This window comes from Salvelinus alpinus, chromosome 15 (genome assembly GCF_045679555.1).
Source record: "Salvelinus alpinus chromosome 15, SLU_Salpinus.1, whole genome shotgun sequence".
Lineage (NCBI taxonomy): Eukaryota > Metazoa > Chordata > Actinopteri > Salmoniformes > Salmonidae > Salvelinus > Salvelinus alpinus.
This window is the reverse complement of record NC_092100.1, coordinates 21,306,554-21,324,751: the sequence shown is the minus strand read 5'-3', so window position 1 is coordinate 21,324,751 and position 18,198 is coordinate 21,306,554. Positions and strand designations below refer to the sequence as shown.

The window sequence follows — 18,198 nt, the reverse complement described above, 5'->3', positions numbered from 1 at the left end:
ACGCTGCGCTTTGGTCCACTTCTTAATGCAACGATGACCGTGACACCAATATATTGATTAGATAAGTGTTCAACCCCAATACATGTTAGAAACATGTTTGGCAGCAATTACAGCTGTAAGTCTTTTGGAGTAAGTCTCTATTTGTTTTGCAAACTTGGATTGTATAATATTTTCCTTTTTTTTTTATATTATTATTATTTTTCAAGCTCTGTCTAGTTAGTTGTTGATTATTGCTAGACCACTTGTATTTTTAGGTTATTGTCCTACTGAAAGGTGAATTCGTCTCCCAGTGTCTGTTGACAAGCAGACTGAACAGGTGCCTTGTTACAAACAGGATGTATGTTTTTGAGTATTTTTATTCTGTACAAGCTTCCTTCTTTTCACTCTGTTATTTAGGTTAGTATTGTGGAGTAACTACAATGTAGATGATCCATTCTCAGTTCTCTCATATCACAAGCATTAAACTCAGTAACTGTTTTATAAAATCACCATCAGCCTCTTAGTGAAATCCAGAAGCATTGTCCTTCTTATCCGGTAACTTAGTTTGGAAGGACGCCTGTATCTTCGTCATGACTGGGTGTATTTATACCAACAAAGCCTAATGATTAACTACCATGATCAAAGAGATATTCAGCATCTGCTTTAAACATTTTTACACATCTATCAATTGGTACCCTTTTTTGCGAGGCTTTGGAAAACTTCCCTGGTCTTTGTGGTTGAATCGGTGTTTAAAATGTGCTACTCTGTTGAGGGACCTTACAATTATCTGTGTGTGTGTGTGTGGGGGGTACAGAGATGGGGTGGTCATTCAAAAATCATGTTTACCACTACTATTGAACACAGAATGAGTCAATGTAACTTATGAACTTATTTAGGCTTGCTATAACAAAGGGGTTGAATAATTATTGACTCAAAACATTTAAACGTTTTATTAATTTGTCTAAATTTCTAAAAGCAAAATTCCACTTTGACATTATTGGGTATTGTGTGTAAGCTAGTTATGCAAAATCTCCATTTAATCAATTTTAAATTCAGGCTGTAACAGAACAAAATGTGAAAAAAGTAAAGCGGTGTGAATACTTTCTGAAGGCACTATCTTTTTAGTACTAGCTGATTTCTTTCATCTCTGTCTTATCATTCTCATTTATCAGTAGCCTTTCCCCCAGGTGTTTTTCCCCCAGGTGTTTTATTGATCACAGCCTTGTTTTCCATAAGCAGAGATGTCAGTTATGATGGATTGTGTCGGTGTCCGTAGTGCATCTGTGCAGGACTCGGGATGGGTTCAGATGTGGAGAAGACATCAGCTGTTTCTTTACCGTATACACATTTTTTTTGATAGCATATAGATCCTGATAGCATATTGATAGCATATAGATCCTGTCATTTTTCAGTTTGTATCACAGATAGGCCTATGGTGTACGTTATGGTGACTTATATATTAGATAGACTCGCTCGTTGTCTGTGTCTTTGCGGATAAGATATCAAAACTTTTCCCAGTATTTCTGAACCATGTAGCTACATATACTGTCAGTGTGAAACAGGTGCTTTGACAGCTTGGAATGACCTCTCCGTCTACTGTAGCACAACACTGATCAGTGACTGCCCATTCCATTAGCTCTTTAATTAGTTTGACATCTCAGCTCAGCAAAACTCAACCATTAGAAGTCCAGATCATTTCCACTTCAAGCAGCAGCAGTAGCAGCCTTGAAATGGAGCATAATCTGTCAGGCAGACAAAAGTCAGCGTCTGAAAATAAGTCTACCAACCAACCTCGAAATATAATAATCATTAAATACTGATCCCACACCATTAAACACAGCCGTAAGCAGCGGCTCTAGAGCCGCTAAAGAGGACCCAGCACGCAGCACTGTTTACACTACAAATGCGGTTGAGTTACACCATGTACAGTAAAATGAGCTTGACTGCCAGTAACTCTAGTCACTTACCAACAAAAGCATCATTTCCTGAAAGCTCCTCCTCCTTCTGCTCCCCTCCCCTTTGCTCTCTCCCCAGCACCTTAGAGCATTGAGGAACTAGACTACAATCAATATGACTAAACCTCTATGCAAATACCTGTCAGTCCAGCCGTAGCAGGAAATGTGTGTGTTTTAGGGCAGTGTTTTCTGCCCAGAGCTTACCTGTAGTCTGCGTTGTCCAAATGTGTGTGTTGGTGTTCTGAGGAGCTGGTAGGGCCGTCTGCTATTGGGAAACATTACAGCTGTGAGGTGTTTCCACAGCTCCAGCACATGGAACGATCTGTTGTTGTAAGGGAAAGGTGAATTAGGGGTGTGTGGTCTTTCCGCCCAAAGCTTTTGGACTCATGGCTTCTATTCTGCCGCTTTGGACTAAACTCTATTCACAGTTGGGACGACCTCTTCCCAAGGTAAGGTTTGTCATCAGTTATTTATGTTGAAGTGTGTAAAGCAGGAGCTCTGTGTCTGGGGTGAACAATAATTTATAGATGTTTGCGGGGTGGCTGTTTTCATTTCTTTTCTTTTTTTACCGATGTGTTTGTTTGAAACTGTCGCGTAGGTAATGGAGAATAAGTAGGTTAGGTGTTATCTGGTGGACTGATTTGGTTATTTATTTGTTTGCTTTCTGGAATGGGTTATTATTTAATATTCTTCCTTCTCCTTACACCTCCTTGGTAGAATAGAAATCGTCAGTACACCTAGGCCTCACCTCTTCTGCCTAGCTTGCATTATGGCCTCCTCTGACCTAGGTAGAATTAGTTAAAGTTGGGTTAAGTTCAGACATGTATAGGCTAGGCTACTGCTCTATCAATAACTACTAATTACATGTTCATGTCAACAACAAAAAATCTGCTGCACATTCTCTTCTTCACTCTTAGACATTGGACTGCGTTATATTCAATATGCTATTATAAATAAATAGATGATTATTGAATGAATATTATATCAAGCATATTGGTGGTTTTGGAGTTTGTTCTGTTTCACATTGGGCTTCCTATGCTGCTCGTCCCTGTTGGTGTCTGCCAATCACGATAAACGCTGTCTGGACCACAGCCTTCCAGTAAGTCCTAGAACCTGATAGCTGCGCATGACCACCATACATACAGCAGAAGTGCCATGCTCTCTCCTCATCTCTCTATTCCAAGTATACAGGACAGAACACAGTCATACATTCTCTGAATGTTTTTTGTTCTAAATTAATCTGGAATGTATACGATTTATGTTCATTCAGCTAATCACATGATTTGGCTGCAAGGTTGATATTATCAACAAATTCAGTGTTTTCATCACAATGCCCATTTTTACAGTTGAATCCGTGCGTCATGCAGTGGTCTGTGTCATGCTCTTTCATTGACGTCCAATGTACGCAGACAGACGGTATTTTTTCCAACAAGTGAGTGTAGAGTAGTCCACTGTAATACTTTCCCGGTCCAGAGGTGGTGTGTCTTTCTCACTCTGTCTGTCTCTCTCTCTTTCTCTCTTTCTCTCTTTCTCTCTCTCTCTGTCTCTCTCTCTTTCTCTCTCTCTCAATTCAATTCAATTGACTTTATTGACATGGCAAGTTATTATTACTTACATTGTCAAAGTATACATATCGAAAAATTTAAATAAAATATATATGTATATATATACACAAAATATATATATATTTATATATAAATAAATGGTGGGACTAACAGTAATAACAGTAATCTCTCTCTCTCTCTCTGTCTCTCTCTCTCTCTCTCTCTCTCTCTCTCTCTCTCTCTCTCTCTCTCTCTCTCTCTCTCTCTCTGTCTCTCTCTCTCTCTGTCTCTCTCTCTCTCTGTCTCTCTTTCTCTCTCTCTCTCTCTCTCTCTCTCTCTCTCTCTCTCTCTCTCTCTGTCTCTCGCTGTCTCTCTCTTTCTCTCTCTCTGTCTCTCTTTCTCTCTCTCTCTCTCTCTGTCTCTCTTTCTCTCTCTCTCTTTCTCTCTCTCTCTGTCTGTCTCTCTTTCTCTCTCTCTCTTTCTCTCTCTCTCTTTCTCTCTCTCTCTTTCTCTCTCTCTCTCTCTCTCTCTCTCTCTCTCTCTCTCTCTCTCTCTCTCTCTCTCTCTCTCTCTCTCTCTCTCTCTCTCTCTCTCTCTCTCTTTCTCTCTCTCTCTCTCTCTCTGGGAACCGGTAAATAACGTTATTTTACATTGCATTTACATTTTACATTCCGGGCATCTCTCTCTGTCTCTGTCTCTTGTCATCCTGTCGTCCTGTCTCTGTCTCTGTCTCTCTCTGTCTCTCGCTGTCTCTGTCTCTCTCTGTCTCTCTCTGTCTCTGTCTCGTCTCTTGTCATCCTGTCGTCCTGTCTGTCTCGTCTCTTGTCGTCTTGTCATGTCCACTGCAGATACAAGGGAGTCAGCACTATTTTAGGCCCGGATTGGCAGCAAGGCATGTTTTACTGGAACTGGGAGACCGGAAGGTTAACTGAGTTCATGGGCTTCTGGTGTTGGAGTGCCAGTGTGTGGGGTGGGATTTTAGAGGGGGCTTTTTTTTCTTCAGCCAATTCCATTCCAAATCAAAAGATAAACTGCCATTAAAAGATATATGTCATTGTAATTTTGATTAAAACCAGGGGTTGGAAGCAAAATTATTTTCCAATTGTTTCGTTCTGAACAGAACCACACATTATTTTGCATTCCATTCCACTGTTCCAACCAGCAAAATAAAGTTCTGAACCGGTTTGAACCAAACAACTGTTTATCGTTCCTTTCTGTTCCTTTTTAAACCTCTGAATTAATTTTATTTTGACATTTAACTCAACATTAAATTACTTCACCAATGGATAGAGCAGCTTGCTATGGAGCGGGCAAGCTATGGAGCAGGCAAGCTATGTACATGCATTGGACAGACAAGTAGGGTGCAACATGCGACTGAAATTTTGCAGGTGAGGAGAGCGCTGGGCATGAAGCACTGGGTATTTTTGTTATGACATGCATTATCTGAATTATGCTCACAGAATTATACCTACAGAGGAGCAGCTTCAATGGAGGAACTTTGAATTTCTTTGAAATTCAGAGTTGGCGTAACTAACGTTGGACCAGATCTAGCCCTTGACCATGACTCTCAGTTCCATTACATTACACATAATGCTGCCAAGTTTTCCAGAGCTAAACCAGAGCTAGCAAAAAGCTAGCTAGCTAACAAGCTTGTTAACTACTGGAAGTAGTTTGAGTGACAGTGGGGGCTTTGCGTATGCGCATTGTTCCGTTTTTGTGGGACTGGGAAAAAATGCCCGGAATGTAAAATAACGTTATTTACCGGTTACCATTCTTTTAAAATAATGGTTCTCTTCCAGGACATTGAAGATCACTTTCATTCTCGGTTCTGGTTCTGTTCCTTGAAAATTTGCGGGGTTTTTTCTGTTTTCTTTTATTTGTTCCCTTGAACTGGTCCTAACCCTGGTCACAACTGAAAAGATTTTTGGATTTAATTTATTTGAGCCTATTTAGTGTGTCCATAATATGGATATTGACATTGAAAGTGTTGTGGAGTGTGATGCAATCTTAGGCTGCACAATAACCAGGCAATTCTTGGGAACTGAGTTATCTGACGTCAGCACCCTGATGAATCCATTTCCCTTAAGCCATGAGAATGCAGGCTCACATCTGCCCCCCACCCCAAAACACACACACACACAACTGCACACACACAATATCAACTTGACCGGTTTTGTTTCCTCTTAGGTGTGTGTTGCTTTTATTTGTTCTGATTCCTGAGTCACACGTGGTGCTGGTTTACGGTAAGCTTCAGAGTCCCACCCTCTTTGTTTTTCAGAGACAATGGGTGCATCTCAATACTCCTTTCTGTCATCTGCACTGTTCTGAAGAAAGAAAGAAATAAAGATGGGTGAAAGTGATATGAATATCCACCATTAAAAAAAGTGATATCACCTGTCCAGTTCTTTCACAGTGCAGATTTCGATAAAGAAAGAAAGCAGGAGAGGAAGACAAATTATACTATAGACCTGCTCCCAGTGTGTGTCAGCTGCTCTCCACCCAGCCCTTTTGGTTCTTCCTATTGGCAGAGAGATCACTGGGGCCGCTGACTGCTGCCCTCCTATTGGGCTAACCCTCTTCCCTATCGGGTGACTAGCTTATTCAGATTTCTTATTAAAGCTGACTAAGTTGACTGTGAGCTCATTGTTGCGGGGAAGAAGAGAGGTGTTCCGTGTAAGAGAATTGAGCATTGCGTAACATTCAGATATAAATGTGCTGTTTACACCATACATTATTGTCTGGTGTGTAGAACAGACACTTCTACATTACATTTCTCTTATCTTAACGTTGTACCCGTCTGAATGCATTTTATGGTGGTGCTGCTGTTGGAGTAAGAGGATCGTTGTGACCTACTGCCCCTCCACAGCCTGAGAGAGTCTTCTTCGCTCCCTGCCAACCCAAAACAGACAAAGCCATCTCAGCAGGCCTCATAGCCAACTGTATTCTTTTTTAATCATTAAAATATGATAGCCTGCTATGGCATTCTTTTATTATTGAAAAGTGTGCAAGCATTGGAAAGTTCCAGAGGCCAGCTTCCCTTCTTTCCTGTGGCTGGGCAGGACGTAAAGGCCTCTGTGGGTATCCCTGTACAGCATGTTAGGTGATGTGGGTAACAGACTGCCTGGGATAAAATAATCCAGACCGCTCCGTGGCCCCAGGCCATCCGTCAGGCTCTGGTGACAGCAGTAGGTACTGGGTTCCATTCAGGGACCACGTGACCCACACAGGCCCCTGGAGACAGGTGGGGCTTCCTCCTCCTGCCGTCCCTCCTACACAACAGTTGCTGACCCTTGTCCCAGACAGACACTGATTTTAAGGTCTGTTTTACGTCCCCTACCTGGAATTAAAAGGTTAGGATTGGGGGAGGGTAAGTTGTTTCCACACAAGCTACTGCTGTTGGGAGTGTTTCAACCAGCTGTGTTGGCGTCCGGCACTGTGGACAGTGATGTCATCAACTTGAGTCCACACAGGCTGGCATATTGGAACTTCACAGAACTACTTGGCTCCTGACCTAATGCCATGGGATTTAAAAGAGCCATGATTGGAGAAAGGCTGTGCAATTTATTTACTTTTTAATAGACCACACAGCAGTGGAGAGGAAAGAAGGACGTCTGTGTTGTCATTCTGCTAAAAACACTAGCTACAGCAAATGTTGGGTAGAAAAACATCCAAACAAAACATCACAATGAGAGTTTGTTGTCTTGAGACGTACTGGATGTCTGTGTGACTCTCCACTTCCTGGGCTGGCCTGGCTGAGTAGAGGGGGATTCCCTGGCTGCCTCGTCAGCTTCTTTGGAGGAGGAGGAGGAAGAAGAAGAAGTGGTGGTTAGGGCTTCAGGAAGTCTGCTTATTCCCTCTGGGGTGGGGGGGTGAGGAAGAAGTGGTGGTTAGGGTTTCAGGAAGTCTGCTTATTCCCTCGGGTGGGGGGGCGAGGAAGAAGTGGTGGTTAGGGCTTCAGGAAGTCGGCTTATTCCCTCTGGGGTGGGGGGGACGAGGAAGAAGTGGTGGTTAGGGCTTCAGGAAGTCAACTTATTCCCTCTGGGGTGGGGGGGCGAGGAAGAGGTGGTGGTTAGGGCTTCAGGAAGTCAACTTATTCCCTCTGGGGTGGGGGGGGGGGGGGCGAGGAAGAAGTGGTGGTTAGGGCTTCAGGAAGTCTGCTTATTCCCTCTGGGGTGGGGGGGGCGAGGAAGAAGTGGTGGTTAGGGCTTCAGGAAGTCAACTTATTCCCTCTGGGGTGGGGGGGCGAGGAAGAAGTGGTGGTTAGGGCTTCAGGAAGTCAACTTATTCCCTCTGGGGTGGGGGGGGCGAGGAAGAAGTGGTGGTTAGGGCTTTAGGAAGTCAACTTATTCCCTCTGGGGTGGGGGGGGCGAGGAAGAAGTGGTAGTTAGGGTTTCAGGAAGTCTGCTTATTCCCTCTGGGGTGGGGGGGGCGAGGAAGAAGTGGTGGTTAGGGTTTCAGGAAGTCAACTTATTCCCTCTGGGCAGGGGGGCGAGGAAGAAGTGGTGGTTAGGGCTTCAGGAAGTCTGCTTATTCCCTCTGGGGTGGGGGGGCGAGGAAGAAGTGGTGGTTAGGGCTTCAGGAAGTCTGCTTATTCCCTCTGGGGTGGGGGGGCGAGGAAGAAGTGGTGGTTAGGGCTTCAGGAAGTCTGCTTATTCCCTCTGGGGTGGGAGGGGGCGAGGAAGAAGTGGTGGTTAGGGCTTCAGGAAGTCTGCTTATTCCCCCTGGGGTGGGGGGGAATACAAACCTAGGATTAGCTTATCCACACCACCAAATAAAAACCTTTACTATTAGTGGATAAAATGTCAAACTGACCTAAGATGAGTGTAATACGGGCAACTTCATCCGGGAGCTGAAATGGGCAAGAGAGAAACACTATTGTATGTTACGACTTCCTGAAAAGATAGACATACGTTCTTGAGCTGAACCGAGAAGAGCCATGCCTTCTACAGTTGCTGAACAATGACCAGCCTCATGTCTTATCACAAACCTGCTATGTAAAGCTACTATCATTATTTTAATTATGTTGGGAAAGCCCCCCCCCCCCCCTCCCTGGATGCCTTAAGTGACGTACACACAGTCATGACACTGATAAATGATGATTTCATGGTTGACATTAATTCTTAAGGACTCCTTGGCCAGAGACGGGATGTTTGTTTTGTTATTAAATGTGTTTACTTCACATGACAAGGAAAATAAGAATGTCGGCTAGCTAAAAGACATCCAGTACAAGATGGCCCAATTAACAACAAATACAGATATTTGTGAGGGATTCATGTCTGATGGCTTTGTCATTGGCAGTGCTGCTTTAACTCAGGAGGCAGTCAACACAGTAATCTCAGACCCAGCAGTGTATGCGTTGCCTTGCTTTCTGACAGTGATGCTAATTGCAGCGATTCTTTACTCTCAATGTTTCCATTACTCAATGCAGCCAGACAACTGCCATTATCCCAGGCTCTCAAACATAATTTAGTGCGTGTGTGTCTCTGTGGTTACATCCAGGGGGTTGTATCATGTGACTGAAGGATTGTGGAAAGGGGGCCTACAGGTACTGTATATATGGGCATGAATGTGGTTTTCCTCTGTGTGTGGGTCAGCATGAGGAGAAAAGGAGAATGCTGGGTTAAGCACTAAAACAGGAGAAAGTGAAGTGTAAGAGGAACCTGTGAAGGACTGGCTTTGTGTGATGACATGAGGACTGACCCACAAACTGGGAACTAGCCGACCAACACGCAGCTCTGCCGTTTCATAAATGAACGCACAACTTGTCCTGGATTTTCACTTTGAAATCCTTTTCTCTCACAAAGGCCATACACTGTCTGCTACCACTCACTCTCTCACACACACACGCATGAGCCTGCATGTGCATGCACGGACACACACCACTCACTCATTCACAGATTTCTCCATGTTTCCCATCGCTCGCTCACTCTACCATCTCCATGTTTTGTCCTGTGAGGATTAGGAGCCAGGCAGTCTGTGGCTGTTGTTGGCCAGATTACCATCAGTGCAGTTGGAATTCAGGCCTTATCTCTGCCTCACAGAACATCATCTTAGCTGCAGCACCAGCCGCCTTGCTGCGGGAACTAATAGTGCTTTACCAGTCACACTTGCCTTGCTTCACATTTATTAAGAAAAATACATTCCAGTCTGCTTGGGTTATTCTCTCTCCCTCTCCTCTCGCTCTCTCTGTGAGTGGAGATTCGTGGAGCTGGAGGTCCAATTGGTTGGTGATTTTAGAGAAGAACGACCTTGGCCATGATGTTTGGGTAGGGGGCTGTTTCTGTTTGTTCATAATCAAAGCTCTTATCCTGGCTCTGAGAGGGAAAGGCTGCCGTCTCATCTTTGCTTTGATGATAAGGTTCGTCCTGTCTGAGCAGGAGGGGTGGGGAAAAGGACGTCATTATTTCTGATATCTGACAGTTCATGACAATATCAATTTGTCAATCAATAAACAAAATGTGCATGTGCATGCTACATCGTCTGGTCTTTGTGGTGAGTCTAATTGTAGGTAAGAGCCGTAATGAAGGATGCCTAGTTTCTAGTGTAAGAGAGTATGAAGCCCTTCCTTATGTTCACTGTAGGACGGAATTCATCACTAAGCTTGTGTTTCCACTGTAGGAACTGCTGAGCAGTTGGGGGGAGGGGTGTAGTATATGTCTGCCTCTGGTTACATTTTGTTCCTCCTTGTTTACTAATCACTCTTCTGCCGGAACAGCCACGTTTCTTGGAATGGTGGTGGGAGGGGCACTGGTGGAGGAATGGAGGGGGGAGAGTTTCCAGGGATCGTCTCGGCTTCTCTTCCCCATTTCTCTTCTGTCACACACAAAAAATGCAGCTGTTCCATTTTAGCTGGCCACAGGCACAAAACTTCAAGAGGCTGCTTTCAGAGCTCAAGTCTGATCTTGCCCTAGCAGAGCGAACACATGCACAAGTGCACACGCACACGACACAACCAGGAGTGTAATCAGAGCGCTTCCAGTAAACACTGATTAGCTGAGTGCTGTGCCCTTGCAAAACCTCTCTTTAGGAGTTCTTTACCACCCTTAAGACACATATATATCACACACACAACCGCACCACTCATCCTGCTCCTCTGACCTTGTAAACACACACACAGACCCTGTTGGCCGGCTTCTAGCCCCCTTAGGGTTCCCCTAGAGCTGCTATCCTGCCTATTATAGTCCCTCTCCTGTCCTCGCTGGTCGGTTGTGAAACCTCCCAGCCTGGGGTGTGTACGTACATTACATGACCAAAAGTATGTGGACACCTGCTCGTCGAACATGTCACTCTAAAATTATGGGCATTAATATGGAGTTTGTCCCCCCTTCGCTGCTATAACAGTCTCCACTCTTCTGGGAAGGCTTTCCACTCGAAGTTGGAACATTGCTGTGGGGACTTGTTTCCATTCAGCCACGAGCAGTAGTGAGGTCGGACACTGATGTTGGGCGCTTAGACCTGGTTCGCTGTCGGCGTTCCAATTCATCCCAAAGGTGTAAGCTCTTCGCGCTTCTGGCGGGCCATGCGCCTGCAGGCTGACTTCGGTCGTCAATTGAATGGTGTTTCCTCCAATACATTGGTGCAGCTTGCTTCTGGGTTAAGCGAGCAAGTGTTAAGGAGCGCGGCAAGTGTTAAGGAGCGCGGTTTGTTGGGGAGTTGCAGCGATGAGACAAGATCGCAATTGGATATCACGATATTGGGGAGAAAAAGGGCAGAAATTTTATAAACTGACTTGTTGGAAAGGACGCATCCTGTGATGGTGCCACGTTGAAAGTCACTGAACTCTTCAGTAAGGCCATTCTACTGTCAATGTTTGTCTATGGAGATTGCATGGCTTTGTGCTCGATTTTATACACCTGTCAGCAACGGGTGTGGCCGAAATAGCCGAATCCACTAATTTGAAGGGGTGTCCACATACTTTTGTATATATAGTGTATGTTCTGTAGTATGTAGAGTGTAGTCACTCTGGCTAGGCCCCTTCTTCCAACATAATCTAGTAATGTACACAGCACAACTGTACTCTTATTGACCGTGGGAAAATGTTTCAGTAACAGCTTGTGCGACGAGCATGTTTTCCATTCTTTATTAGGCTTCATTTTGAGTGTATTGCTCTGCTGTAGGATCTTACTGTGCTGGACAGGGTGTCCTACCTGCTGTCCTTAGTCAGTCCTTTGATATTAGATAGTGTTTTATTCCATGGTGTATATCTGTCTTTGGCTGCTGGGTCATCTGTGGTTGGAGCCCCTGCTCTTGTTATGCAACGCTGGGCTAAGTTGATGCATTGGCCTCTGGGTGGTTCCACTGAACTGAAGTGTGGGGGTGTGGGAGCCTCTACCAATGACCGACCAGCCAATCATACTGTGGGAACACTATACACATAGTTACCAACTCTTGTATTTAAGCACGCACGCACTCACACATACAGTACATAAACCCACACAAATACATTTACGAGCACACGTGTGTATTACATCACCACACACACACACACACTCTTTCTCTCACACACACACGCACACACACACAGTGTCGGGTCCTAGACATGGCATCTCCTCCATGGGGCTTGTCTCTCTCTCCCACCCTCTCTCTGGGTCCATGTTTATAGGTCTCAGGGGGTGCCTGTGGGAGGTAGTTAGTGAACATGGCAAATGGAGCTGCTACAATATGAATGGAGAGGGTCTGGAAGGCAGCCATGCCTGAAATGAGAGACACAGACGCTCCACACACACATTCACATCTGTCTAATTAGGCTATGCTCTCCAGAGAGAGTGGTATGTTGGCTGAGGACCAGGCCTAGTGTGTCGTCATGTCCCTCCCTTAACCTCTGTATGAGAAGTACAACTGCTCTGTTATGCTTGTAGAATAAGATTTAGGTCAAATTTGTTGTCACAAAATCATCATGCATAATATGTTATATTGCATAATGAATATTCAGAACATACTGGAAGCAGTTTGATTGTACAGTGTGTGCTTTTTGGCATTGGATATTTTTTTGTAATAACAATGGTAAACCAAGGAATAATCCCACAGTACAAAGATAAACAACTGTCCTTGTTATACCCCATGGAATCTGCTGACATATAAAAAGGTGCCAGCAGCACTAACTTGATCCAGAAAGGAGAGAATGAACTAACATATTGTCTGTTGCCCTGTCTCTGTTTCCAGGACCTGTCCTGCATCGATGACCTCTCCAACTCTCTATTCTCCTCTCCGGCCGACTCGCTGTCAGACTACGCCGATGCCCAGGCCTTCATCCCCACAGATAACCTGGCCCACGTGCCCACGATATGGGACATAAACACACCAGCACAGAGCCAGCTGGAGGTGAGGGGACCTGACTACGCGCACACACACACAGAGAGAGAGACTCTCACTCATACACACTCACACACAGAAATAAACACGTCAGAAAACACACATAAGCCGTTTTCTTTTTCTCACACAAAACAAGGAAACATGCATAACTGCCTTCAGAAACTATTCATACCCCTTGACATATTCCAAATTGTCTTGTTACAGCCTGAATTCAAAATGTATTCATGACAAAGTGAAAACATGTTTTTAGACATTTTTTCAAATGCATTGAAAATGAAATACAGAAATATGTCATTTACATAAGGATTCACACCTCTGAGTCAATACTTTGTAAAAGCACCTTTGGCAGCATTACAGCTGTGAGTCTTCCTGGGAAAGTCTCTAAGAGTTTTTCACACCTGGATTGTGCAACATTTGCCCATTATTCTTTTCAAAATTCTTATAGCTCTGTCAAATTGGTTGTTGATCATTGCTAGACAACTATGTTCACATCGTGGGATAGATTTTCAAGTAGATTTAAGTCAAAACTGTTTCTCGGCCACTCAGGAACATTCACTGTCTACTTGTTAAGCAACTCCAGTGGAGATTTGGCTCTTTAGGTTATTGTCCTGCTGAAAATTGAATTAATCTCCCAGTGTCTGGTGGAAAGCAGACTGAACCAGGTTTTCCTCTAGGATTTTGCCTATGCTTAGCTCCATTACGTTAATTGCTTTGCCATATTTTTTGTGGCATTACTTTAGTGCCTTTTTGCAAATAGGATGCTTGTTTTGGAATTCTGTACAGGCTTCCTTCTTTTTACTCTGTCAATTAGGTTAATGTTGTTGATCCATCCTATCACAGCCATTAAACTCTAACTATTTTAAAGTCACCTTTTAGCCTCGTGAATTCCCTGAGCGGTTTCCTTCCTCTCTGACAACTGAGTTAGAGGACACCTGTATCTTTGTAGTGACTGGGTGTATTGATACACCATCCAAAGTGTAATTAATAACTTCAACATGCTCAAAAGGGATGTTCAATGTCTGCTTTTACAGTTTTTACCCATCTACCAATAGGTGCCCTTCTTTGCGAGGCATTGGAAAACCTCCCTGGTCTTTGAGCTTGAATCTGTGTTTGAAATTCACTGCTCGTCTGAGGGACCTTACAGATAAATGTATGTGTGGGGTACAGATGAGGTAGTCATTCAAAAATCATATTAAACATTCCATTTATTATGGGACTTGTTAAGCAAATGTTTACTCCTTATTTAGGCTTTCCACAATTAAGGGGTTGATTACTTACTGACTCCCGGGTGGCGCAGAGGTCTAATGCACTGCATCTCAGTGCTAGAGTTAACACTACAGACCCTGATTCGATCCCGCGCTGTATCATAACCGGCCGTGATCAGGAGTCCAATAGGGCGGCGCACAATTGGCCCAGCGTAGTCCGGGTTAGGGGAGGGTTTGGCCGGGGTAGGCTGTCATTGTAAAATATGAATTTGTTCTTAACTGACTTGCCTGGTTAAATAAAAAATTAATTTAAGCTTTTTATTTTTGTATTAATTTGTGAACATTTTGAAAAACTTAATTCCACTTTGACATTATGTGGTATTGTGTGTAGTAGGCCATTGACCAAAAATCTGTAGCACAACAAATTGTGGAAAGTAAAGGGGTGTGAATACTTTCTGACGGCACTGTACATTCTTCACCACACACTACTACCTAGATAACTAACACCACTATGCTCATACCCACACATACACACTCACTCTAAAAACAAGATCAAGTGTCTGTGTGCTTAACACTAAACAGCAATTCTCAAATACACATCATGTGCAGTTGGTAAATGTTGCCTCTAGGGGTCAGATATGTTTACAACTCATCTCTGTAAAGAGAGCATGGTAGCAAATTAACTCAGAAATGGGAACGTTTGAGTCTTTGTATTTTTCCTATAGGTTCTGTTATTATTTTATCCATTATCTAGCTGGCGGTCACTGACAAGATGACTCATCACTCTCTCATGTTGTGTTTCCAGATGTTCCCACATTCATGACATACACTCACTCACCACTCAGTGTGACTTGTATCTTTTCATTAGTTTGTGTTTGTTTTTTGTTTGTTCTCCCTGCAGCTGAATGCCAACAGGTTTCAGGGTTTGAACAGTTTGGAGGATATCTCTGCCATTATCAGCACCCCACCTTTGGGAGGATACCAGGTAGCCTCAACCCTTCAAATCTAATCAGACCTAAATTAGTCAAGTGACTGACTGAGGGCCCCGTTTTGACAGGCATAAGAATGTGGAGATGGAGCCAACACTGACTGCATCATTTTAAATATGCGGCACTAAATTCAAAATGAGATTGCCATAAATGTTATTTGTAATTTTTTTTGCCCCTTTTTTGATCATGTCTCATCGCTGCAACTCCCCGACGGGCTCGGAACTCGAAGGTGGAATCATGCATCCTCCAAAACATCACCCGTCTAACCGCGCTCAGTAACACCCTTAACCCGGAAGCCAGCCGCACCAATGTGTCGGAGGAAACACTGTTCAACTGGCGACTGGGGTCAGCCTGCAGGCACCCGGCCCGCCACAAGGAGTCGCTAGAGTGCGATGAGCCAAATAACATGACCCCCCCCGCCAAACCCTCCCCTAACCCAGACGGAGCTGGGCCAATTGTGGCGGGGAGTCCTATCCCCGCCGGTTGTGGCACAGCTCGGGAATGAACCCGGGTCTGCCTTAGACCGCTGCACCACTCGGGAGGCCCCGGCATAAATGTTTTAATTCAAGTGAATTGTTGCTGTATTTTTGCGGACGTTCCAAAAACAGGTTTTGAAATAATATATTGAGTAAAGCAGTCGGTTTTGGTAACTTCTTTGTCAAAATGAATCTTCCTGTGAGGCTTTGCTCTTCGGAGTCTTTCCGAAACACTGAAGGTTAATGATCTGATGTCCAATCAGGCTCCCATTGACATTAATGAATTAACCTTATTAGGTTAATTATGTCCAATTAGCAGTCTCTCCACCCCTTGACCTGTAACCATCCACAAATATGTTGTTTGTTCATTTCACCTCACATCTATCTTGTCTAGTTGGTTGAGGATATTTTACTGACATCTCTTCCTCATCTGCACTGATCTGAAAAGAAAACAGGGGCATTTGCTTTTCACCTGTCCAGTTGTATCATACCAGTGTAGATGGCGAGGAGACCAGTAATGGACTGGATATTAACTAAATGACCTGTGTCCCCTTGCTTCTGCAGGCTCAGAGAAACCAGACTCCGGCAGAAGAGGATGCAGAGGAGGAGGAGGAAGAGACAGAGGAGCTGGGACATGTAGACACCTACGCTGACTACAAACCATCCAAATGTACGCTGCCCTACACTACTCTCAAGACACAACCTATTTATCCTGTTTTATTGGTTTCCTTTGTGGAAGGAATTATTATTTTGCAGTAATATTTTTCCGTGGTATTACTACACATAGTTTCCTCATAATAAAATAATAATACCATCTGATACTGGTAGTTAGTCTGTGAGGGGCTGAGTAAGGTTTTGTCTGTCCATTCAATCTTTAAACTATTTTGTCCTTCCTCAGCCACCATAGGGATCTCCCACCCAGACATAGTGGTGGAGACCAACACGCTGTCCAGCGTCCCTCCACCTGACATCACCTACACTCTGTCCATTCCTGACTCCACCATCAACTGTGGCCTGCTCTCTGCCCTGCAGCTAGAGGCCATCATCTACGCATGCCAGGTAACACACCACTCTATCACCTCTGACCCCTGACCTCACACATCTGGTCTGACAGGAACACGTTTGTTCTTGGGAACTACAGTATGTGGGTCATGCAAAAAAGGGTAGAGTATACATTGGTTTTAAACAACTGTTTCTGCTGTATTACCTACTTCAGCTGTGATTTTGATATCTTTCTATGTAAGACGTTTGTTCAATGGGATGCTGTTTTATTAATTGCCGGTCTTCATAAGAGTGTCTACTAGATGACTAGAATGTGAAGTGTTAGTTAGTGTTTCTACTTGCGTGGACACATGAGTGACACTGCTCCCTGTGTGCTCCCAGCAACACGAGGTAATTCTGCAGAACAACCAGAGAGCAGGCTTCCTGATAGGAGACGGGGCCGGAGTAGGGAAAGGCCGCACGGTGGCCGGCATCATCCTGGAGAATTACCTAAAGGGAAGGAAGAAAGCGCTATGGTAAGACACTAGATACTCCACCCAATGCATTTCCCAGCCTAGCTCTGTTTCTCCCTACCTAATAGGTTTATCCTACCAGTACGTAGGAGTGGGTCTCCCTGTCTTAACAGATTTAGATTTCATGGTTTTGATTGTAAAACGTTAGTTGTAGTGGATATTGCTTCAGGAAGGGGCCTTTGTGACCTGCGTTAGAAACCCTCACTGATAGTCAGTGCCATTGGTTACTACAAACTATAAAACAAACCTATTCAGTTGTGCTCCACGATTGTTTAGTAAAGATGCACTCGTTCTCCTCTTTCCCCACACAGGTTCAGTGTATCCAATGACCTGAAATACGACGCAGAGAGAGATCTGAAAGACATAGATGCTCCCACCATTCCTGTGCATGCCTTAAACAAGGTGAGTGTTGAAGGAAAAGCAAACCACACTCCAGATCAATATTTGTTCTCAATCAAGAATAGTCATATCCATCAGATTTACCTAATGTCTTTCCCTGGCGAAACCTGGGATTATGTTACTTCCCTGTAGATAAAGTATGGAGACACAGCTACCTCAGAAGGAGTACTGTTTGCGACATACTCTGCACTGATCGGAGAGAGCCAAGCAGGGGGGCAGCACCGCACCAGACTCAAGCAGATCCTGGACTGGTGCAAGCCCGGCTTTGATGGAGTTGTATCCTTGTATACTACATTATCGCCTTGCTCAATGACCACCATTACCTGAAGTATCTAGCTGGCCATTTTAGAAGAATGGAAGTACTGCATCTGTTATCCGCTAATAATGACTAACCCCAAACCCTAAAATGTGAACATACTTGATCAATAGTTTGGATGATATTGCCACTTCTGTCAGTTCTAGCATGGCATCTAGCCCAGTAACTAGTGATAGGAGAGCATACATCACTCAATGTTTACAGTTCATTTTGTAGCTGCAGTACTTTGCCCTTGACCGTGTTCCTAGATTGTGTTTGACGAATGCCACAAGGCCAAGAATGCTACGTCCACCAAGATGGGCAAGGCCGTGCTGGACCTGCAGCACAACCTGCCGCTGGCCAGGGTGGTTTATGCCAGTGCCACAGGTGGGCCTTTCTCACACTGTACCTGAACCTCTGTCTTCTCTTTCACTATCGCTCCTTCTCACAATACCTGTACTTTAGGACTGTTTGTCTTCCTGTTCCAATCTCTGTGTTTCCCTTTCTCAATCTTATTCAGACTGCATCTG

At 44.3% G+C, this 18,198-nt stretch overlaps 1 protein-coding gene across 3 annotated transcripts in view; it reads left to right on the top strand.

The window, feature by feature from the left end:
- LOC139539710 (protein strawberry notch homolog 2-like) overlaps positions 1-18,198 on the top strand; it is a 110,087-nt gene that overhangs the window by 66,701 nt on the left and 25,188 nt on the right. Inside the window, exons 1-9 of one of the 3 annotated variants that reach the window (XM_071342905.1) lie at positions 1,726-2,383; positions 12,641-12,799; positions 14,897-14,980; positions 16,025-16,130; positions 16,359-16,519; positions 16,844-16,977; positions 17,286-17,376; positions 17,506-17,649; positions 17,938-18,055. In XM_071342905.1, the coding sequence (XP_071199006.1) occupies positions 2,321-2,383; positions 12,641-12,799; positions 14,897-14,980; positions 16,025-16,130; positions 16,359-16,519; positions 16,844-16,977; positions 17,286-17,376; positions 17,506-17,649; positions 17,938-18,055 (1,060 nt within the window). In that variant the 5' untranslated portion in view covers positions 1,726-2,320. Of the gene's footprint in view, positions 1-1,725; positions 2,384-12,640; positions 12,800-14,896; positions 14,981-16,024; positions 16,131-16,358; positions 16,520-16,843; positions 16,978-17,285; positions 17,377-17,505; positions 17,650-17,937; positions 18,056-18,198 lie in introns of those variants that run through there. The other 2 variants (XM_071342903.1, XM_071342904.1) reach the window with 2 other exon arrangements.